This window comes from Gracilinanus agilis, chromosome 4 (assembly GCF_016433145.1).
Source record: "Gracilinanus agilis isolate LMUSP501 chromosome 4, AgileGrace, whole genome shotgun sequence".
Classification (NCBI taxonomy): Eukaryota; Metazoa; Chordata; class Mammalia; order Didelphimorphia; family Didelphidae; genus Gracilinanus; species Gracilinanus agilis.
Genome location: NC_058133.1, coordinates 208,784,830 through 208,809,419, shown reverse-complemented (window position 1 = coordinate 208,809,419; position 24,590 = coordinate 208,784,830). Strand labels below are relative to the sequence as shown.

General features: G+C 40.5%; 1 protein-coding gene across 1 annotated transcript in view; it reads left to right on the top strand.

Moving 5' to 3' along the window:
• Window positions 1-2,482: 2,482 nt before the first annotated feature.
• LLGL2 (LLGL scribble cell polarity complex component 2) overlaps window positions 2,483-24,590 on the top strand; it is a 47,090-nt gene continuing 24,982 nt past the window's right edge. The window contains exons 1-2 of the mRNA XM_044672877.1: window positions 2,483-2,557; window positions 24,297-24,394. Of these exons, the coding sequence (XP_044528812.1) occupies window positions 2,483-2,557; window positions 24,297-24,394 (173 nt within the window). The remainder of the gene's footprint in view (window positions 2,558-24,296; window positions 24,395-24,590) is intronic.

The window sequence follows — 24,590 nt, the reverse complement described above, 5'->3', positions numbered from 1 at the left end:
CAGAAGTGTTGGTCTCTAATTTTCTTTCTCTATTTTTACTCTCTCTGTCTTAGGTATTAGGACCATATTTGTCTCATAGAAAAAGTTTGAAAGGATCCTTTTCCCTATTTTTTCCAACTGATTTATATAAGATTGAGCCTGTTTATTGAATATTAGTTTATTTTTATTTTTATTTATTTTTAAGTCCACCAGGTACCTCATTCCCATCCTAGGAGTTTTTGTTTTGTTCTTTTAAGTGTCTATTTTTTTCTTTCTGTAGGATAAGTTGAGCTTAGTTGCAAAACCAAGCCTTTTGTCCTTTGCCTTTTAGAATATCTTATTCCACAGTTTTCTCTCCTTTTGTAATATAATGCTTCAATTTTTTCTCTCCTCTATAGTTGTTGATGCTGTCTTATATGATCTTGACTGGTTTTCCTGGCTATTTGAATTTTGTCCCCCTAGTTGCTTGCAGTATATCTCCTTTGACTTGGAAGCACTTGTATGTTATGACATTCCTTAATGTCATGTTCTTAATTTGAAGTTTATTTCAAAAGGATCATTCCTATATTCACTTTGCCTCTACTTCTAATAGATCTGGTCCATTTTCTTGAAATATAGTATTTAGGGTTTTTGTGGGTTGTTGTTTTTTTTGGTTTTTTGTTTTGGTTTTCAAGACATCTGATTCTTAAATTCTCTTTTCCTGACCTGATTTCTAGGTAGTTGCTTGCTTTTGATAGTCATTTTCTTCTTTTTTTTAAGTCTATTGATTTTGATAGTGTTTTTTGTCTAATAGAGTCATAGTTATGTTTGATCTATTATAAATTTCAAGGTGTGAGATACTTGTAAGTTTTTTTTTTATCTTCAGTTTGCTCTAGCAAAAATGAATAATATGGAAATAGGTATCAAGTGATAACATTTGTATAATCTAGTGGAATTGCTTGTCAGCTCTGGGAAGGGGGGTGGGAAGAGGGGAGGGGAAGAAAATATTTTTTAAAAATTAAAAAATCTATTCTCCTAATTCTTCCGGAGCCCTCACTCATAATTTCTTTCTTTCTTTCTTTCTTTTTCATTTCTTTTAGCTGCTTTTCTAGCCTTTGTCCAAGATATTTTTGTTTTTCTGAGACTGTTTATAGTTGTGGAGTTGCTCTCTTTTGTGTTTACTTACGCCAGGTGTTTCTTTTCTGTTTTCCCACATATCTGTAGCCTCAGTTCTTGATTTGGGACTTGGTGCCTAGCCTATGGTTTGATCTCTTTTGTACTCTTGAATATATCCCAGTCCCTGATTTCCTGTGATTCTGCTGCTGGGCTTTTCCTTCCCTTGTTCTCAGAACACTGGCAGGCTCTGGGGTCCCACTGTCAAGGTGCTAGGGTCTTCCAACCTTTCTGTAGCATCCTACCTAGGACCTCCCCTTTCAGCACTGGGGTCTTCTGGTTTTTTTAGATCTTTGAAAAATGTGTGCAAGGGATGGGTTTTTCTAGAAACTTTCATTTTACTGTTTTATATATATATGTATATGAGAAACTTCAGGTTAAGATTCTCATATACACATATATATTTCTTTCAAGGAAGGGTTTCTGTTGAGAATAAGGTGGAGAGGAGGTTAAGAAGATGAATGGAGAAGAGAAGGTTATTAGTGTATATTATGATAGACAGAAAAAAAGATCAAATAAAAACTTTTTAATGGTCAGAATTTAAAAAATGGGTCACAAAGCATTGTCCTTACTAGTTTGTTGAACTTAATGTGTATTTGTTGGGGTTTTAAAATCCATTTTACATAACAAATTTAGTTTCTTATACAATTTTCCCTATTCTTTATATCTGGAAGTATTTTAGTTTCCTGATCATTGAGTTTCCAGTTAAAGAAAAAAAAATTAAAGGAAGCTATTGAATCGTCACTCCCATCTGTCTCTTGTGAGAAACCTAGGTAGTCTCCCTTTCTATGAAACTAAAGCCTTGTGTTTTTTCAGAAAACAAGTTAACAATTAACTTTCAGGCAGTACTGGGCCATCTTGCTGAGCAGAATTGTACCTATAAAGTCGAGTTAAATGACCCTCCCCTTCCTCCCCAAATTTTCCTATTTACCAGATAAATTAGTTATCTAAGTAACGCAGCATTGGTAGCTGAGCTCCAGATCTGAAACAGGTGGCATCTGTGCGTATTTCTCAGTTGTTTTCCCAGGCTTGTTATCCTGAAGGGACCACAACCGGCAGACAGGACCGAGGAGGGGAGGAGTTGTTATATGGGTTAGCTGAGGGTGAGGCTGGAATTCTCTGGGCTATTCATTCACTCTGGAAAGTAAAGGAAAGAACCTGTGGCCATTCAACCCTGCTGAAACAATCGTGACTGTGTCGCTGTTGTGGGCTCTGGGGTACCCTCTGAGAATCCCCAGGGGGCCATTGGCCTGACTTTTTATCCATGATCAGAAATATTTTGCCCCACTTCAAATCTGGAATTTTGGGGTCTCTCTAGGTCGTTGGTGGGGCAGCCAGGAGCCAAGGAGAAATGAGAAGGTTCTTGAGATCTGGACATGACCAGGCCCGGGAGCGACTGAAACAAGATCTCTTTAAGTTTAACAAGGTGAGTGTGTGGGATGGAGAGGGAAAGGAAAAGGGAGGGGAGTGGTTGGGATGTGGAAACAGATTCTGGAGAATGCTTGTTGGGTAGAAAGTCTCTTTGTCTTAGAGGTAGACTTTCCTTTTTTATTCTTCAAATCTGGAGGTCATTCCTCAAGTCAATATTGCTTGAAATGTGCCCTGTGAGTGTTGTTTTGGGCAGATGGGTGAGATCACTTATTGGGGGGTGGGGGGGCAGGAATATTCCCTGGTGCCAGCTCAGGATCCTGCTGCTTTCATTCTATTGCTTTCTCCCCAATCCTCCAAAAACTAGCCTATAAGAAAATTCAAAAGGTTTATGAGTAGATCTGTACCTGTCCATCGAGAGAATGCTTCCTTAGTTACTCTTTTTTCTCCTAAAGGAAGAATGGACAATTCTTGGCTATGATATGTTCCCCTATCCTCAGTTTCCCCTGCAGCCAAAGTCTTTTTATAACTTTAGATCTGGAATCAGGATCCTAGAGGCCCCTTCCCCCAAGCTGTTGTGTGGGGAGAGTTCTCTCCCTATAAATAAGAAGGAGAGGTAGTTTATAAGCAGAAGTGGGCACCCCACAATTTGGGAGATGCTGTGGCATAATTAGCCCGGTCTCTCCCACTTTGATCTAAGCTCTGGGCTTTTCAGGGAGCTTCCTCCTGTAAACTACTTTGTTGTTGCAAGTAGATGAAGTGCAGCTATTGGGGACCCTGGGATGTGTCCAATCCCCCAGGTTGGCTTCATTCTTTTTGGTACAAATCCATATATGTGGACACCCCTGACCTTTCAGGATAGCGTTATGATATCTTAACTGTGGATATCTAGTTGAAGCTCAGAAGGAGGGTATGAGAGCCCTGGGATTTAAAAAATAAATGAAAGAAGAATTGTGAATATGTATAATGAGTGCAAGGTTGCTGATGTTGGAAGAATAGTTCCTAAGAAATGAATAATGTTAAATTATTTGGGGACTTCTTTGAAAAAGAACATTCCTATGTGTAAATATTTATAATTTCTTTTAAAAATAAAATATATCTACACTCCTGGGGGAAAAGGGTTTTGTTTGTAGCTTTATGATTTAAATCCCCTTGGGGAGAAAGGAAGATTCCTTTGAGGGCCTTATTTGGTTAATTTGAGCTAGTTTTTTTTGTTTGTTTGTTTGTTTTTAAATTTAACCTGTACTTTCATAGTAACAACTCCAAAATAGAAGGGCTGAAAAAGGGGTTAAGTGGCTTGCCCAGAGTCACACAACTAAAAAGTGTCTGAAATCATATTTTAATCCAGGTCCTCTCAACTCCAACTCTATTCATGGAGTCACCTTTTTAGGCCAAATCTTAACCATATTTTGTATTATGGACCACTTTGGCAATCTAGTCTGGTGAAACTGATGAACCCCTTCTCATTGTTTTGTTTTGTTGTCCACTTTCCTAGATTACTGGAGGATGTGCTACATTTCACTTAAAAGGTAGTGAAAATAAAAACAAAAATGTTTTTTTTCTCATGAAAGTCCAATCCCCCTAAAAGCTATTCACAGACTCACTGGCCATGAATTCCTGTTTCAGAATGAGAGTGGGGAAATAATTCTTGTCCACTTACCCATCCCTCTTTAGGTCCCCTATGGAAGTCACTTGTAAAGCCTCTTTAACTGCAGCCTAGGTTGGAGTAGCCTGTCTGTGCCAAGATTTACAAAGCCCTTTATTTAATTTGAGCCTCACTATGACTTTTGTGAGGCAAATTATCTCCATTTTTACTGATAAGGAAACCTGAGGCTGGCCCTTGGATTTTTAGGTTACTGGCTCTTTTTGTAACTGGGAGTTTTCAAAGAGAAAATTCCCTGAGGTTTGTTTGTTTTTTGAGGAATTGAACCTATAACTGCGTTCTTTACATTTAATATAAGTAGGGGAAGAGAGAAACTTTTTAGATGTGGAGGATTCCTTGTTTAAGTGAAAGCTATTTAGATTATTTATCTAGATTGTTCTTCCTTTGTTTTTTGTTTTTTTTAACCTTTACCTTCCATCTTAGAATCAATACTGTGTACTGGTTCTAAGGCAGAAGAGCCGACAGGGCTAGGCAATGGGGGTTAAGTGACTTGCGCCCCCCACCCCCTAAAATTTTAAAGGAATTCAGGAGGCAATTCTCATGATTTCTCAGAAAAAAACTATACTTTTATCTTTAAAAAAAAAATCTACGTCCTGTCTTGGAATTGATACTAAGTATCAGTTCCAAAGAAGAGTATTAAGAGCTAGGTAATTGGGGTTAAGTGACTTGCCCAGGCTCACATAGCTAGGAAGTATCTAAGTTCAGATTTGAACCCAGGAACTCCTATCTCTAGGCCTGGCTCTCGATTTACTGAGCTGCCCAGCTGCCCCTTGTTATTATTATTAATTTTTAAGAGGACCAATTATATCATGAGATGATGTCTTAACTTTCCAGTGAATCGGAGTGGAGAAAAGCACATTTCTATACTTAGGCAAAGCCCTTCCGTACCTGTTTGTCCTAGGGTAGCTAGGTGGCACAGTGGGTAGAGTGCCAGGCCTGAAGTCAGGAGGACCTGAATTCAAAATCTGCCTCAGATACTAGCTGTGTAACCTTAGGTAAGTCACTTAACCCAGTTTTCCTTCATTTTCTAATCTGTAAAATGAACTGAAGAATGAAATGGCAAATCACTCCAATATCATGGCTGTTTTTTGTTGTTTAGTTTCAGCTCTAGCTGACTCTTTGTGACCCCATTTTGGGGTTTTTCTTGGCAAAAATACTAACATTTTTTCATGTCAAATGTGTGTCAGAACACAGTCAAGTAGTCCCCATTTCACTTTGGCAAGTGACTCGTATCCTAGGGGGATTCATCTGTATCCCAGGGGGTATCTTTGCCAAGAAAACCCCAAATGGGGTCACAGTCAGACACAACTGAACAAGAACAACCTGTTTATCCTGGAGAGGTACCATATAGTGTAAAAGAAAGATTTGGAGATCCAGATTCAAATATTAACTATTTTTCCTAACTGTGACTTAAGGTGGGCAGTTTTACCATTAGAGGACACGGGGGCAAACTATTTTGGTCTCCATACTTTTTTATTTTTTAATCCCTTACCTTCTGCCTTAGAACCAAGGCAGAAGAACAATAAGGCCTAGCAATGGGGCTTAAGTGACGTGCCCAGGGTCACCCAACTAGGAAGTGTCTGAGGCCGGATTTGAACCCAGGACCTCCCATCTCCAGGCCTGGCTCTCTTTCCACTGAGCTACCCAGCCACCACCCTATCATGCTTTTCAATATGAAAGGAAATAAATTCTAGAGTTTACCATGCATGTGCCCATAATAAATAAAACTATTCAAAAACCTAACATTTTTTATGCGATAGTGTTGGTTTTGTTTTTTACCAGTTACATGTGATAACAAATTTCCATGTAAGTTCATGATGGCATTGTTTTAGTTTTATTTTTTCCAATTATATTTAGTAATGTATGTTTGGAATTGGGGAGATGCCATTTAAAAGTATGTTACAAATTTCCTATGGACACGTGGGGACTGTGAGACTACATTTCCCGTGATTCCAATGGGTTTCTGGTTTCCGATTTTTGGGAGTGGGGACGTCAAACGTCCCCACGCATAGGGCAGCTTAAATTCAGAGGAGGGCCTAGAGAAAGGCCTCTTTGGTTTCCTGAGTGGCTGGCTGGCGTACGAGAGAAAGAGGATGGGCACCAGCAGTAAATTTAAAAGTTAGTCAGGCGTGGTCATATATATTTTACCAACAAGACCATGGCTATTAAAATATTAATTTCTCTTATTTTATCAGTCTTTATCATTTTTAATCTTAACAGTAACAAATTTCCACATAAATTCATGATAGCATTGCTTTTGTTTTTTACTTTTATTTTTTACCAATTACACGTAATATCAAATTTCCACATAAGTTCATATGATAACACTGTTAAGTGTGTCAGTACTCAGTCAAATAATCCCCGTCTCACTTTGGCAAATGGCTTGTATCCTGGAGGGTGGGGTATAGTTAGCATAGTGCCTGGCACATTGTAGATACTTAATAAATGTTTATTAATAGGGCAGCCTCTGGACTAAACTGAGTCTGCCCTATTAATGATCTCTGAGGCCTCTTGCACTAATAAAGCCCTACCCATTGCCTATAGGCCTTTACCCTCAAGCTTCCCTCCTCTTCCTTGCTTGGTTCAGACTTTTCAGTCTTGTCTCATTCTTTTGGGGGCTTCCTCATCATAGTGATTTGCCATTTCCTTCTCTAGCTGATTTGACAGATGAGGAAACTGTAACACACAGGGAGAAGTGACTTGCCCAGAATCACAGAGCTAGTTAACAGGTCTGATTTGAACTCAAGACTTTTCCTGACTCCAGGTTAGGCACTTTAAATTGAAATGCAATACCCAAGTGCTGCTGGAGATGGAAGAGGATAGTTTTATTGAGAAAACAGGGCCTTCCTTCATTACTGCAGCAAACCTGCCAGGAAGATGGGCCAAGCCTGGTGGCTCAGTGGATAGAGTGTCAGGCCTAGAGTCAGGACCACCTGGGTAGAGTCATTTTTAACCCCCATTGCCTAGTGCTAACCACTCTTCTCCCTTGGAATACTTCCAAAGTAAGGGGTTTAAAAAATAAAAAGAGGGGCAGCTGGGTGGCTCAGTGGATGGAGAGCCAGGCCTAGAGATGGAAAGTCCTAGGTTCAAATCTGGCCTCAGGTGCTTCCTAGCTGTGTGACCTTGGACAAGTCACTTAACCCCTATTGCCTGGCCTTTACTGCTTTTCAGCCTTCAGTGGATACACAATATTGATTCCAAGAAGGGACTGGATTAAAAAATAATGATAACAAAGACTGCAGGAAGGGTGGGTCCTGCCTGGTGCTAAGGAGAGCTTGCATCTGATAAGATAGAAAGAAAACTCCTTGAGGACCAGGACTCTTGTCTTGGAATATAATAAGTAGGAATTTAATAAGCACTTATTGGCACATTGTACAGTTTGTGACGGGGAACCTTAATTGCCCTGGTAAGAAGCTCTAACCTGTCTCCCAGGAAAGAGAAGAGAAACCAAACACAGAAACCAGCCAAACGGGCTTGGTAGAAGAATGGGACATTCTAGCCCCAAGCAAGCACCCAGAATAGACCTGCTGGCTGAGCTCTGTAACTAGGGAGGTTCCCATCCCCAGCCTCCATGGGGACTGAGGTGGGATGCTCTGGAAGCAGTCAGGTGTGGTAAAGAACCTTTCCTATCTCTCCCGAGACCCTGGGGATTTCTCTTGGTAGAGAGGTAACCCAGATACGGACTGCTCCTGCCCTGTCTCTGGTCCCCCATTATTACTAGATTATTATTAAGCCGTGAGCTCCTCCAAGGGCAGGGATTGGCTTTGGTTGTTCTTCCTGTCCCTAGCATGCAGCATAATACTTGGCACATAATCTATCCATGACAGATGCTTTAGTAAATATTTGTTGGGGGCCAGGTGGCTCAGTGGATAAAGAGATAAAGCCTGGAGATGAGAGGTCCTGGGTTCAAATCTGATCTCAGATACTTCCTAGGTGTGTGACCTTGGGCAAGTCACTTAACTCCCATCACCTGGCCCATACCTCTCTTCTGCCTTGGAACCAATTAGTTCAAAGGCAGAAGGTAAGGGTTTAAAAAAAAAAAAAAAGCCAATAGAGAGAGGGCAGCAAGGTGGCTCAGTGGATAGAGAGCCAGGCTTGGAGAAGGGAGATCCCAAGTTCAAATATGGCCTCAGACATTTTCTAGCTTCAAGACCCTGGGCTTCACTTTTGACAGATAACTAGCTACGTGACCAACCCTTAGCAAATCACTCAACCTTCCACCTTCCGGGCTCTAGGTGATAGGTATTTATAGGAATGCTGCTAATGTGCTTTGATGGAAGGAATTTCCTCCCCCACACAGGAGTTCCCTCTGCCAAAGAAATAAATCCCAAGTTTAGGCTCCCCTCCCCCATCCCATAATAATAACTTTCATTTCCTTATCCCCATATATACTTTACAGTATTTTCATGGCCGTTATCCCATCGATCCTCCCCAAAGCTTTATGAGATGGGCAGGATATCTAGAATTATTTTGTTTTACAGATGAAGAAATGAAGGCTCAAAGAAATGTGCAATTTCCTTGAGGTAACACGAGTTAGGGGGTCAGGTCATCTAATTCCAAGTTCAGTGCTCCCATTTTTTTTTTTTTTTAATTTGGAGAGTTGGCAAGCTTCTAACTAGTTTCCTCATGTCATCAAAAAACTTTTGTGAAATACTTATCTGCATGTAGTCATATGCTGGGCATTTTATAGGTTAAGCAGTACTCTCTTCATCCTTGCCTTCTAGAATTATAAAATTGTCTACCATCTTAACTCTAATGAATCAAATTTGCCCTTCTCGGTGCATCTCTCCCCATTCTTCCCATAAGGCAATAACTCCCCTAATTATTGGTTATGATGATATTCCAATGGACCTGTGATTTCATCGATATAGGATGCTCTTTACAGTTGTGCAAATTATAATCTGTCTGTACCTAATTGGTCCATATAGTCCTAAATGTCTTTTGGGGGTCCCCCAACATTTCTCTAACACTGTAAGGCTAAATAAGATAATTTCCTTAGAAGGACCCTGGGCAGTAAGTTGTTCAAGTATCCTGGTTTTTTTTTTTTTTTTTTTTTTTTTAATTTGTTTTGTCTTCTGTCCTACTAACAGCTCTAGGACAGAAGGGTAAGGGCTAGGCAATTGGGAGAAATTGTCTTGGGTCACATAGGTAAGAAGTGGTTGAGGCCAGATTTGAACCCAGGTCCTCTAAATCCAAGCCTTGCATTCTAGCCACTGAGCCACCTAGCTGCCTCAATTATCCTCATTTTTCAAAACAGAAAAACTGAAAATTAAGTAGCTTTACATGGATAGTTATTTTCAGAATTGAGATTTGAACCTCGATCTCCTGTTGCCCTGTCCACTGTTCCCACACTACCCAGGGAGAGATAACAGTAATAATAGTGACTTTCCTTCTGTGCCCAGATTTATTGGGTCAGTAATGAAGATTTGATTTTGTTACAAGCATTGAATTCAGAGATGGTAACTGTGACTGGACAAATCCCTTAACCTTCAAATGCCTCAGTGTTCTCAGCTCATAAATGAGTATGATAACTGCCCTACCTACCTTGCAGTGTTACTGGAAATCAAGTAATAGAATATGTGAAAGCACTTAATAAAAACAAAAACAAATGTATGACATTATCATTACTGCTGTTGGAAGTCTGACCCAACCCCCCTCCCTGAAAATTCCCTACCTTAACTATCCATTATAAATTGGAATTTGGTGCTTAATATTCAAGTTTTTATCTTTCTATATCTTTAGTCTAAAAAAGAGTCACAGTCACTCAGGCAAAAAGCATTTATTAAGCACCTACTAGTATTTGTCCTTTGTTGCTTCTTTCACCCTTATTTCCTGGGTTATTTGATTTATTTACATCATCCTCTTTAAAAATAAAGTGAGGAGTGGTAGCTAGGTGGCTCAGGAGATATAGAGAACTAGGTCTAGAGACAGAAAGTCCTGGCCTCAGACACTTTCTAGCTGTGTGACCCTAGATGAGTCACTTAATCCTAATTGTCTAGCCCTTGGCACTCTTCTACCTTGGAACCAATACACAGTATTGACTCCAAGACAGATGGTAAGGGCTCTAAAAAATAAAAATAAATAAATAACCTTTAGAAAAGTCCTGTGTTTCAGGCTTCTTGATATTGATTCAAAAATGGAAGGTAAGGGTTAAAAAAAACCAAAAAACTATAGAAAAGTCGTGTTGCCAAATCGGTGTTAACTTGATAAACTGGATATTGAGTCTAAGAAAAAAAGTTTTAAGTCCAAACTTTAGAAAAGTTTCAGGCTCCTTAATATTGATTCAAAGACAGAAGGTGAGGGCAGCTAGGTAGCTCAGTGGAGTGAGAGTCAGGCCTAGAGACAGGAGGTCCTAGGTTCAAACCCGGCCTCAGCCACTTCCCAGCTGTGTGACCCTGGGCAAGTCACTTGACCCCCATTTTGCCCACCCTTACCAATCTTCCACCTATGAGACAATACACTGAAGTACAAGGGTTAAAAAAAAAAAAAAAAAAAGACAGAAGGTGAAGGGTGTTTATATATATATATATCATATGTTGCCAAGTTAGTGTTAACTTGACAAATTGGATATTCGTTCTAAGAAAGAAGGCAAAGGTTTAAAATAAAGAGAAGTTGGGGTGAGGGGGTGAGCAGTGAATATCAGAGAGGAATTTGTTTTGGGTCATCCTCTAAAGTCAGAAAAACTGCCTCCCTGAATTCTCTGTCCCATACCTCTCACTAGCTCCCTTGGTGAAACTGGAAAGCATGTCTGGACTGGTTGGGGCTGATAAGATGACAGGTGAACCAGCTCAGCATACAGCTCTGGGTTGCCAGAGAAGGGACCTGCTCTGTTCCTGAGCAGTTGGTGGCTAAGTTTTTGTGTTTCTTTGGCTTTGGGACAAAAAACCCTGAACAAAATGGGCCCGTTCGGGCTAACAGGGGCTTCGGTTTCTGCATTAGTTTCCTCATCAGTTTCTTCCTGAGGGGCCTGTCTTACCTCATGAGTGGGAGGAGCCAACAGGAGAAAGGAGGAATTGCTGCCAGCTTGGAACCTGATCTGACCACACCCAGGACCAGAGAGAGAAAAGTTGGGCTCTCCAAACCAGGCTCATCCCCAGGAGGCCGGCCCTGGGCAGAGTTTCAGGCTCCTGCTTGCTATTCCCTTCCAACCTTTGAAAAGAAGCTCTCAGATCATAATAGCAATAGCTACTCATATTTTATACAGTACGTCATCGTGACAGAACACACACCCTGGGAGGTATTGTGAGCATTGGCACCGAGGATAGATTAATTGGTCTGCCTGTCTCCAGCCTCTTCTCCACGCATCTCCTCCAAGGCTGGCAAATGGAGGATCCGAAATTCACGGGATTGGCCACACCCTCCCATGCTCAGAAACTTCATTAATCCCCCAATACCTCCTAGAACAAAGTTCAAACTCTTCTGTCCTTTAAAACTTTTCCCCACTCTGCAGAGGCATCTGGGTGCCCCAAAGGATAGAGCGCAGGACTTGGACGCTGGAAGCCTCAGCTACTTCCTAGCTGTTATCCCTGGGCAGTCACCTAAGCTGGCTGCCTCAGTTTTCCTCATCTGTAAAATGGAGATAATGGATCAGTGAACAGTCAACTAACCTGGCTGCCTCAGGTTCCTCATCTGTAAAATGGAGATAATGGATCAGTGAACAGAGCCACCTAAACTGGCTGCTTCAGTTTCCTCATCTGTAAAGTGGAGATAAATTGGGACAGCTAGGTGATTTAGTTCAAAAAAGTAAGGTTTTGGGGTTTTGTTTTGTTTTTTTAATGGAGACAATGATGATAGCATTTAACTCACAAGATTTTTGCAAGGATCAAATGCAATAACCTTGTATAAGACCCTATGTAAATATCAGTAATTGTTATTACTGTTATTATTACCTTATCTTAATGTTTTTTTATTAGTTAACCTTTTGTCTTATAAATGAGAAATCTTAGGCACAGAAAGTAACTGTCCTATGGTCACAGGGCTAGCAAATAAGTGATGAGGCCAGGACAGGACCCTTATCTGACTCCAGAGGTCATCCCCTCTGCCGGAAGGCACAAGCTCTTTCTAATTCTCCATCCCCTCAAAGGCATGGGTGCAGGTTTGGAAGCTGAGCCATTTTAAAAGGACCGGGACATCTTTGGGTTCCTGGTAAGCTGAAATGGATTCTGGAGGCTGAAATAACACTTTCTCTAGAGAGGAGGTGACATTGTCAGCCTGGCTTCTATTACGGATCTCTGGTTTCCTAACTCCCTAATAAAAGAGTCCATTGTTCTCTCTTCCCTCTGCCTCCCCAGAAGGTTACCTGTGCCAAGTCGCAGGATGGGGAGCCCTTTCTGGCCATGAAATTGGAGCGCTGTACTCTTGAGTTTATCCTTTCTTCAATATACCATCTCCTACTTCCCCCAATCAGCTGGTCATTTTTCATGGAAGAGCTGCTTCTGCTGAGAGCAGGCAACATTGACTTCTCCCGGCAGCTGAGAACAACCCCCATCCTGTGACTTGGCGCAGGTAACTTTCAGGGAAGGCAGAAGGAAGAGAGAACAATGGGCGCTTTAATAGAGAGTGTTAGGAAATCAGAGGACTGAGCCACGGCTGCAATCGGACAGCAATGTCATCCCAGCCTGGATACTCTCAGGCAACCGTATCCATCCTAGTTGTAGCCAGGCTGGATACCTGAGATCTGGAATTGTGTTGGAGCAGCGAGAGTCAGGATGAATGAAGCTGCTCGGATATCCATCCCACTTCTTCACTGGCTTGTGTTAAATTTGTAGGTTAGCCTCAAAGTCCAATAGGCAGAGACCTTGAGCCATAGAGGGAGCGACACAAAAAGGGCCATGGAACTCTGGACTTGCTCTCCCTGAAGCCCTTGACCCCTGTGCTTCTGTCCCAGGTCCTTAGTGATACTTGGATGACTCTTCATGACATTTATCCCCCCAGGTATTTTTTTCTGGGGTCTTATACTTTTGATTTCATACAGGAAAAGGTACATAGTTGCTTTAAAATGGTAATTATTTGACAGACTCTAGCATACTAGATCTATATAAACTATCCCTCTCTTCCCCTCACTTAGAAGTGACTTAAAATAGAATTTAAAGTTAGAAGGGAGTTAGATTCCAATCTAATTGTGCTTTCTCTACAGCCAGTGTTCTATCCATCATACCAGGACAATATTCTGGGGTCTCAGCCTTTCCCATTCCTCTGGTCATGGTGACACCTTTGTCTCCCTCTCCAACCTCTCTCTGACTGGGTCTAGGACAAATAGTTTATAGATATAATAGAGGGATTATAGATATAGATATAGGTAAATAGAGGGATTCGGCCAAACCTTAACCTTACCCCAAAGTGTTGAGGAATTGTGGGAATTATAGATGCAGTCATGTTAAGGTTTGTTTACATGTAGTTCAGGGTGGCAAAGCTAGGAAGTGTCTGAAGCCACATTTGACCCCGGGACCTCCCATCTCTAGATCTGGCTCTCTAGTCATTGAGCCACCACCGAGCCACAACAAACTTTTTTTTTTTTAATAAGTTTTTATTGATGTGTTGCTTTTTTACATTGTCCTGATCTTCTCCAGTTACCCCTCCTTTCCCATCCTATATAACAAATAGTATTTTTTTCTGGGCTATACATATATTATCACTCAAATCCTATTTCCATATTATTCATTTTCATAATAGAATAATCTTATAAAACCAAAATCCCAAATCATATACCCAGATAAACAAATTATAAGTCATACATTTTCTTCTGCATTCCTACTCCAACAGTTATTTCTCTGGTGGTGGAGAGCATTCTTTTTCATAAGTCCCTCAGAATTGTCCTGGATCCATTGCATTGCTTTTAGTAGCAAAGTCAATTACATAACAAATTTTTTAAAGATAAAAAGAAAAAGAAGTAAAAAAAACCCACGCTCAATTGATTGAAGAAGTCTAAAAACCTATGCAGTCTATAACACCTGGGCCTCTCCGCTCCATGAAGGGGTGGATTAAGAGTATCCTGTCATATCTCTTTATTTAGGGAGGACTTATTGACTCTTTATAATATTGCTCCATTCAGCTCGTGGTTCTTTCCATTTACATTGTTGTAATTATTGTGTATCTTTTTGACTCTGCTTACTTCACTCTGGAACATTCCTTGTAGATCTCTCCATGTTTCTCTGATTTCATCACATACATAATTTCTTATAAATATGATTCTCATATAGTACTCTGTTTAGCCATTCCCTAGTGGATAGGCTCCTACTTTGTTTACAATTCTTTGCTTTAACACAAACTCCTGCTATCAATATTTTGTTGTTTTCAGGGACTTTTTTTCTTATTGGTACAAAATAAATCAAACTAATAACATAGAAAAGGAGACTATCTAACTGTGTGACCCTCGACAAGTCACTTAACACCCATTGCCCAGCCTTTACTGCTTTCTGCCTTGGAACCAATACATAGTTTTGATTCTAAAACAGAAGGTAAGGATTTGGGGGGTCGGGGAGGTAGCTCATGAGCTGGGCTGGATTTCAAGGTGAACAGAGAAAGAGTGAATTCAAAGCATAGAAAATGGCCCATACAGCTACTTGGAAGTAAGAGAGGATGGCATTTGGCTGTTAGTAAGTGGGACAGGGTAAATATCTGAAGCAGGATTTGAACTCCAATCTTCTTGACTCCAAGTCCAGCATTCTGCCCACCTCATCTCATCATTATCGTTGCTAGCATTTATATAATGCCAACTCTGTGCCAGGCACTCTGTTAAGTACTTTACAAACACCTTGTTTGATCCTCACTATTATTCCCATTTTACAGTTGAGGAAGTAGGTGAAGTGACTTGCCTAGGGTCACACAGCTATAATGTGACTAAGGCTGGATTCGAACTCCAGTCTTCCTGACTGTAGGCCCAATACCCTATTTACTGTACCACCTGGGTGCCTCTATGAGTGATTTTTGAGCATATACTGTTGCACTCCTAAATATAGGTATTCATAAACTATAAACTTATAATACAAGGGACAGGTAGGTGGCACAGTGGATAGAGTACTGGCCTTGGAATCAGAAAGGCACCTTCCTAAATTCAAATCTGGCCTCAGATATTTACTAGCTGAGTGACCCTGGGTAGGTCACTTAACCCTATTGGCCTCTGTTTTTTTCATCTGTAAAAGGAAATGTAAAACTACTCCAATATCTCTTAGCAAAGAAAACCCCAAATGGGGGTCACAAAGAGTTGGAGGTGACTAAAAAATTACTTAATAACAAGCATGGACTATTCTAATGTGTATCCTATAAAGCATGTACAAAAGTAGAAAAAATGTAAGTGAAATGTTTTTATTTTGGGGTGAAAATGTGACTGAATATGCCCTATTAATTTTTAAAATCTTATTCAACATTTTATATTACAGTTATAGACTGAAATACCCTGAAAACAAAAGAACAAGTGAGGGAGGCTAGTGTTCAATCTTCCATTGGTGGGACCTCCTGGTCTTTCATCAATATATCTTGCATCTGATGTCTAGGCTGAGTGAGCCCATCATTGTAAATCCATATGTTACATTTTTAAACAATTATTATTCTGCCTGCATTAATAATTTCTATTTCCCAGATGTATACAGGCACCAATCATACCTTGCTTTTATTAGTCAACAGTTAGCCAACCAGTATTTATTAAATTCTCGTGGTGTGCCATACATTTGATTTCATCTGGTAGAGATCTAGAGAAGCTATATTCTGAACTAGAACTTAACAGCTTCATTTAGCCAGCATGATAGAAACAATTCTTGAAAGCTCAGATCATTGACTCACAGCCTATATAAAGGGATGAAATCTGTTTTGGACAAGAAGTTCTGTCATAGTCCTCTCTTTTTCCCCTTTACAAACCTGAAACTATGAGAAATCACATATAGAGCTGATCACAACACTGAAATCTGTCCCCCTTGGTGATTTTCTACCTTCATTTTCTATATCTTTTTCCATATTTTCCTATTCACTCTGGTTAGGGGGAGTCATTCTTTTGGAATTTTCAATTATTTTGGTTGTGTCTGACTCTTTGTGACCCCATTTTGTTGTTTTGTTTTTTAATGTATTTTATTTACCCAATTACATGTAATAATTGTCCACATGTTTTCTCAAGTTAAAGATGCAAACTATCTTCTTCCCTCTCCCCTCCTAGTAATGATAAGCAATTTGATCTGGATTATATATGTATTATCATGCAAAACATTAATTCTAAAATAGAAGGTAAGACTTTTTTTTAAATTGCATTCTCAGGGGGCAGCTAGGTGGCTCAGTGGATTGAGAGCCAGGCCTAGAGATGAGAGGTCCTGGGTTCAAATCTGTCCTCAGACTCTTCCTAGCTGTGTGACCCTGGGCAAGTCACTTAACCCCCATTGCCTAGCCCTTACTGCTCTTCTGCCTTGGAACCAGTACATAGTATTGATTCTAAGACAGAAGGTAAGGTTGGTTTTTTTTTTTGTTTGTTTGTTTTTTGTTTTTTTTTTAGTGCTTTCTGATTATCACCCTTCTATAACCATGCTAAACAACCATCATCCCCCTACAAGCCCTGTATATTCTCTACTTCTACTGCTTCCTTGGTTTCACAGCTGTCCTGATTTTCTTGCTCTGGCTCTCTTGCAGCCACTGCTTGCTCTTTTTTTTTTTTAAACCCTTGTACTTCGGTGTATTGTCTTATAGATGGAAGATTGGTAAGGGTGGGCAATGGGGGTCAAGTGACTTGCCCAGGGTCACACAGCTGGGAAGTGGCTGAGGCCGGGTTTGAACCTAGGACCTCCTGTCTCTAGGCCTGACTCTCACTCCACTGAGCTACCCAGCTGCTCCCACTGCTTGCTCTTAATGCAGCCCAATTGGACATCATGTCCCTGGGTGCCTTGCTTCTTCATTCAGAGGGCTATTGTCTTCATTGTCACCGTTTTAGGAAGAGATTGGCAGCCCAACCTGCTGCTGCCATCCCTGATGCCTCCTCCAGAGAGAGTGCCTCCAGGAGGAGCTTGTGGTACTGAGGCAGGTTGTCATGGATTTGTAATTCACAAGAGTCCCCAGTCTCCCAATCCTACTACAGGCAAGTTAGCAGCAAATCTAATTTCTAATTCAGATGGCCTCAAGGTGGTTACAATGACCAAATGATTTTCTGACAAGCCTCCCAAGAACATATATTAGCACCCAAAGTTCTAGGAAGGAGAGGGATATTGTCAGCTTTGGGTATATTGAGAAAAATGATTATATTCCCCAAGAGTTGGAAGGGACTTTTGGAATCATCTAGTCTAGTCCCCCTCCCCCTTTGAATCTCGAAAAAGGAAAGTATCATGTCCAAGGTCAAAAAGATAACTTGTTATTTGAACCCTACCGCTATTACCTCCACCCTAGAGGAGCCTATTGTTATCGATGTTTATTTAGATTAGATAGTGTACTTTTTAACTGGTTGGGAGTTCAAATACATACAAAAATTAGACTGCCCTCTGTACATGCCTCCTCCCCCCCCCCCAAGGAGCTTAGATTATAATGGAAGGGGAGCAGCTAGATGGCAAAGTGGATTGAGAGCCAGATGGGAGGTTCTAGACTCAAATCTGACCAGAGGTACTTCCTAGCTGTGTGATCCTGGACAAGTCACTTAACCCCTTTGCGTAGTCGTTACCACTCTTCTGCCTTAAAATTGATTCGAAGACAGAAGGTAAGGGCTTTAAAAATACACACACAAGAAAACAATATTTGTAGGAGGTGGCCAAGTGGTTCAATGGATAGAGCACCACATATGAATTTGGGTTCCAATGTGGCCTCAGATTTTTATTAGCTGCATGATCCTAGGCAAGTTACTTAACCTAAGTCTAGCCCTTACCATTCTTTTGCCTTAGAATCAATTCTAAAACAGAAGGTAAAGGTTTAAAACAAACAAATAAGAGAAAACTATATTTGTAAGTGGCTCGCTCAGTAGATAGAGCACCAGGTCTGAAGTTGGGAAGACCTGGGTCCAAATCTGACCTCAGACATTTCTTAGCTATGTGACCCTGGGCAAGTCATTTAATTCCAATTACCTAGCCTTTGCTGCTCTTCTTAAAACTGATAGTAAGAAGGTAGAGGATTTTGTTGTTGTTGTTGTTGTTGTTGTTGTTTTTAAAATCCTTACCTCCCTAGAATCAATACTAAATATCAGTTCTAAGGCAGAAGAATAAGGGGGTTAAGTGACTTGCCCAGGGTCACATAGCTAGGAAGTGTCTTGAGGCAAGACTTGAACCCAAGATTTCCCATCTCTAGGCCTGGCTCTCAAGCCACTTAGCCACCTAGCTCTGCCCTCTAAGGGTTAAAAAAACAAACTCTATTTGTAGGAGGAGCTAGGTGGCTCAGTGTGGATAAAGCACCAGGTCTATTTCCCTAACTAACAAGTGGTCAAAGGATATGAGCAAGTAGTTTTTAGAATCAAAGCTATCAATAATCATATGAGAAAATGCCCTAAATTACTCCTAATTTGAGAAATAAAAACAAATAAAAACATCTCATGTCTATCAGATTGGCCAATATGACAGTAAAATGATAAATTTTGCAAGGGGTGTGACAAAATTGGGACACTGGTACATTGTTGGTAGAATTGTGAATTGATCCAGCCATTCTGGAGGACAATTTGGAACTATGCCCAAAGGGGATACCCCGTAATCTAGTAATATGACTACTGGGTCTGAAACCCCAAGAGATTTTTTTTTTTTAATGAGGAAAGGGCCTACTTGTAAAAAAATTTTGTAGCTACTCTTTTTGTGGTGACAAAGAATTGTAGGAATGTCCATCCACTGGGAAATGACTGAACAAATTGTGGTATATGATGATGGTGGAATACTATTTTGCTGTAAGGAATGATGTACAGGATGATTTCAGAAAGGGCTGGAAAGACCTACATGGACTGATGCAGAGTAAAATAAGTAGAACTTGGAGAACATTGTACACAGTAACTGCAATACTGTATAATGATCAACTTTGAAAGACTTAGCAACTCTCAGCAACACAGTGATCCAGGACAATTCTGAAAGACTTATGATAAGAATACTATCCGCAGTTGTTGGAGTTGGAATGCATACTATTTTCCGCTTTAGTTTATTTGTATTTTGGCTTTATACATTTATCCTTTTATAAAAATGACAAATATAGAAATGTGTTTTGCATGATAATACATGTATGACCCAGATCAAATTGCTTAGCATCTCTGGGAAGGGAAGAAGGGAAGGAGACAATTTGGATCACATAACTTCAGAAAACTTATGTGGAAAATTGTTATTACTTATATTTGGTAAAAATAAAATACCTTTAAAAAATTAAAGCACCAAGCCTTGCATCAAGAGGAATGGTGTTCAAATCTAGCCTCAGATACAAAACTCTGTGATCCAGGGCCAATCACTTAACTCCATCCTAACCCTTGTCCTTCTGTCTTAAGAGTTTCTAAGACACATAGTAAGGAGTTAAAAAAACAAATTTATTTTTTGTCATCAAAAGAATTTGGTTGGACTCCTTTACCTTTTTTCCCCCCAAATAGTTTAGATAGCATTGGAATTAACTGTTCTTTAAATATTTGGTAGATAACATTTATAAAAAGCACTTAACATGTTGCCTGGTATATAGTTAGGCTTTGTATAAATGCTCATTCCCTTCCCTTCCTGTCCAAATGCTTGTTGGCCATTGTCTGTGGACTTCCAGATTCTCCTTCACCCTCTATAAACTCAAAAACTCAGAACCTGACTCAGTTCCCCTTCTCTACAACCAATCTTTATTCTGTCCTCCCAGTTCCAAAATCTTCTCAGGTCCCTTGACCCAAGTCTCCAGTCCACTTCTACCTTTCATAGAAGTGATTATTATGAAGCTCCAAACCAAACCTTTCTATTTCAGCCAGATTTGCCCCAGTTTGGAACCAGAGCATTAGATCTCTACTTAAATGAATGAAAAAGCAAACTTTTTAAAACTCAACTTCTGTCTTAGTATCAGTTTTCGTTGTGTGTATGTGTGTGTGTGTGTGTGTGTGTGTGTGTGTGTGTGTGTGTTTTGTTTTTTTTTTTAACCCTTATCATCTTTGGAATCAGCTCTGTGTATTAGTTCTAGGCAAAAGAATGGTAAGGGCTAGCAATGGGGATTAAATGACTTGCCCAGGGTCTCACAGCTAGGAATTACTTGAAGCCAGTTGAACCCTGGCCTTCCAGACTCCAGGCCTGGTGTTCTCTCCGCTGTGCTACTTAGCTGTCCCATTGGCAAATTTAAATTTATTTATTTTAATTCATTTATTTATTTGTTTATGCTCAGGATCCCACAACTAATAAGTGTCTAAGGCTCTATTTAAACTCGGGTCCTTCTGCCTCCAGGTCAGGAATTCTTAACTGTGCCACAGAGATGCCTCAGGTTTAGAAAGCCCTTAGACAATCCTTTTGTGTTTTGCCCACCTAAACTCCTTTCCCATTTTACAAATGGAGAAACTGGAAAAGTAAGATTTCTAAGATCAGATGATAAATAAGTAGCCAGGTTGGGCCTGGATATTAGTTCTTTTTCTCAACCTAGTGCTCTAATGACCGACTTAGATTGCAACAGGAATCCTTTTGGTTCAATAAGTCACACTATAAATAACTTAAAATATAATAGAACATTATAAAAGACTTAAAGAATACACTTATTATTATTTTTTTTACAACTGAGGAAATTTAGGCTTGGAAAAATTAGGTTCAGTTTTTTCAGTTGTTTACAGTTTTTCTGGCCCCTTTTGGGATTTTCTTGGTAGAGATAATGGAATGATTCACCATTTCTTTTTCCGACTCATTTGCCAGATGAGAAAACTGAGGCAGACAGAATCAAGTGACTTACTCAGAGTCATACAACTTAGGTTAGTACTTGTTCATAAATTGCATAGCTAGTTATTACCAAAGTTAAGACTTGACAATAGAGAAAGCTTCACAATTGGGGTTTTAAAATATTTTTAAAAGAATTTTTAAAAAAAGAAAAAATATACACACATATTACATTTGTATAACATAGTTTATATATAATATATGAAAAATATTATTATGCCACCAGCGCTGATGGTATAGACTCCTCTATTAAAGTCTTACGGGGAATTGAGAATCCTAGAATTTAGAGGCCTTAAATGTTATCTGGGCAAGTAGGTGATGCAATAGATAGAGTGCCAGGCCTGGAGTCAGGAAGACTCGTCTCCCTGAGTTCAAAATTGGTCTTAGACTCTTCCTAGCTGTGTGACCCTCTTAAGTCACTCAACCCTGTTTGCCTCAGTTTCCTCATGTGTAAAATGAGCTGGAAAATGAAATGACAAACCACTCTAGTGTCTTTGCCAAGAAAACCCCAAATGGATCTTAGGTATGACTGAAATTGACTGAACAAAGGTTATCTACCTCGGCCACTTTTTTTACGAAAGAAAAAATATTCAGAATCACTTCAGGACCAGGAATCCAAGGTCCTCAGCAGATCTGGAGTGCTTTCTGCGACTGTTCTGGGAAATGCAAGCAGTCTCTGGGTCAGAAGGGACATTCTTTCTCATTTCCCCAAACCTGGACCTTCCTGGTGTGGCCATTCTAGTTTCTAGTTGCTTGTCTCCTGCTTCTGCTGCTGTCCCTGTCCTCTACTATTCTGTGGAATAGTAGGAGATCTGATAATTCGGTGCTGATTGAAGTTTGTAGACTTGGCGCCCTCCCCACGACTGGCGCCCTCCCTTTGAGTACTCTGGGTGGGAAGGGGGAGGATGTTTACATTCCTTAAACTATCTAATCAGGGCTTTTTCAGGCTTTGAATTTTTTAAATAACTGGAGTTGAGGAAGGGGTGAATGGCCTCTCTTTCCTTCTTCACCTCTTTCCCCTCTCTTCCACATTTGTTTTGTTCTTATGGTCACCTACAGTTAGGTCCCCACTATTGGACCTCCCAGCTGGTACCTCTAAGTGGACTTTTATGGAGAATTCTTTTTCTATTCCTGGACTAAGAAGCTTCTCCCACAAAACCACCTTAGAGCTTGTCATTTTCTTTTCTTTTTCCTTTAAAAAAAATTCTTACCTTCTATCTTAGAATTAATACTAAGAATCAGTTCTAAGACAGAAGAGCAGCAAGGGCTAGGCCGTTGGGGGTTAAGTGACTTTTGCCCAGAGTCACACAGCTGGGATGTGTCTGAGGCCAGCTTTGAACCCAGGACCTCCTGCCTCAAGGCCTGGCTCTCTACTGAGCCACCCAGCTGCCTCACAGCTTCTTTCTTTCTTTCTTCCTTTATTTCTTTCTCTCTCTTTCTCTCCTTTTCTTCCTTTCTTTTCTTTCTTTTCTTTATTCCTTTATTTCTGTTTGTTTCTCTCTCTCCTTCTTTTCTTCCTTTCTTTTTTGTAATTTGTTTTGACATGAAATGAGTTTTCCAAAATTATGTGATCCAGATAATCCCCCTTCCTCCCTTAGCTTGCCACTTTCTCTTTTTTTTTTTTTTTTTGGTAATTTATTTGGTTTGTTTTTACCAATTACATGAAATAACAAATTTTCACATAAGTTTTCCAAAATTATCCATATTGTCTCCCCATCTCCCTTCACTTGTCACTTTCTAAGGCAGAAAAACTAAACCGAAACTTGCCCGAGTTGATAATAACCTGGCAACTTCTCCCACTACTGAAATCAGACACGACTGGGGAGAGTTTGGGTATATGTAGACTTTGGGCATTTGGTTTAAGGTATTGAATTTTATTTTCTCGAATTACATGTAAAACCAGTCTTGAACATTTTTCTTCTGTCTTACCTACTGTCTTAGAATCAATACTATGTATTGGTTCCAAGGCAGAAGAGCAATAAGGACTAGGCAATGGGGGTTGTGACTTACCCAGGGTCACCCAACTATCCTTTGCATTCCTTTATATCTTCCATACCCTGTAAGAGTTTAATCAATGCTTTGTTGACTTGCCCCAAGTCACCCTGTTTATTGCCTACAGTGGTCACTCTCTCTACTCTGCTTAGTAATAGGCCTGTGGTCTGCTCTGTAGTAAGGCTATAGACTTTAGAGCTGGGTGGTGACCATTTCTCAGACTTATTTATTTATTTGTTTGTTTGTTTCTAAGCTCTTACCTTCTGTCTTGGAATCCATACTGTGTATTGGTTCCAAGGCAGAAGAATGGTAAGGGTAGGCAATGGGGGTCAAGTGACTTGCCCAGGGTCACACAGCTGGGAAGTGTCTGAGGTCAGATTTGAACCTGAGGCCTCCCATCTTTATGCTTGGCTCTCAGTCCCTGAGCCACCTGGCTGCCCCAAGAAGCCTGATTTCATTTTTAAAAATTCTCAGTTCTCGCTAGCCCTACTTCTCTGTAGAATTCAATGTGGAACTTGGATCTACCATGTGAAAAGTAAGCCGACTATATGGGGAAGCTGAGGGCCCAGGTGGAGCCGGGCACATGGGCAGTTCCTGCCTGCCTCTTCTCTCTCCTACCCATCTAATACATAGCTGGCAAATCGCCACCCTGTCTGATCCTGTCAGTCCCGTGCGGTTCTCTGTTGGTTCTGGAACAGGAGTTCTTAGCCCTTGGAGTCCAGGAGCATGTTTGTTTGGGTTTTTTACATCAATATTTTGATAACCCTTTCAATATAATTGGTTTACTTTATACAAGAATTATCCATTCCCTCTTGCTTCTAGAGCAGGAGTTCTTAGCCCATGGAGTCCAGGAATTGGGGGGGAGGGTTAATTTTTAAAAATTCCAAAGGGGTTCATGACATAAAAGAAGAACCCCTGCTCTATAATAAAATAAAATCTCTGTGAGGCATTTACCTTTGCCCCTATCTTCGCCTTGGGCTTCTAGGAAAACCTAGCTCTCAGGTGCTACCTCCTAAATTGGACCTTTTGTTTGTTTGTTTGAGACCCTCTCCTTCCTTCTTAGAATCAATACTGTGGTTCCAAGGCAGAAGAGTGGTAAGGGCTAGGCAATGGGGGTTAAGTGACTTGTCCAGGGTCACACAACTAGGAAATGTCTGAGGTCAGATTTGAACCTAGGACCTCCTGGCTCTTTATCCACTGAACCACCTAGCTGCTCCTAGTATTAAGTATTGATAGTATTAACTCTGTGTGTGTGTGTGTGTGTGTGTGTGTGTGTGTGTGTAAAATTAATAAATTAAGTACAAATTTAACTGGGGGTGGTGGGGTTCTCTTCTCTTTTTCAGACTGTGGAGCATGGCTTTCCCCACCAGCCCAGTGCCCTGGGCTACAGTCCCTACCTCCGAATCATGGCTATTGGGACCCGATCTGGAGCCATCAAGCTGTATCCTTTTCACGCCCTGGCCCCCTTTCCCCAAAAAGGATCCCCCAAAGGTACTCTGAGGAAGGACAGAGCTCTCGAACACTTCTTTTCTCCTCCCAAAGCCTACCTTTTCCAATGGCCTAGAGGTGGGAATAAGGGCGCCTTACCTGAGAAAAGAGGTACTGAGCCCCTAGGGAATGAAAGGATCTTTCCCTGG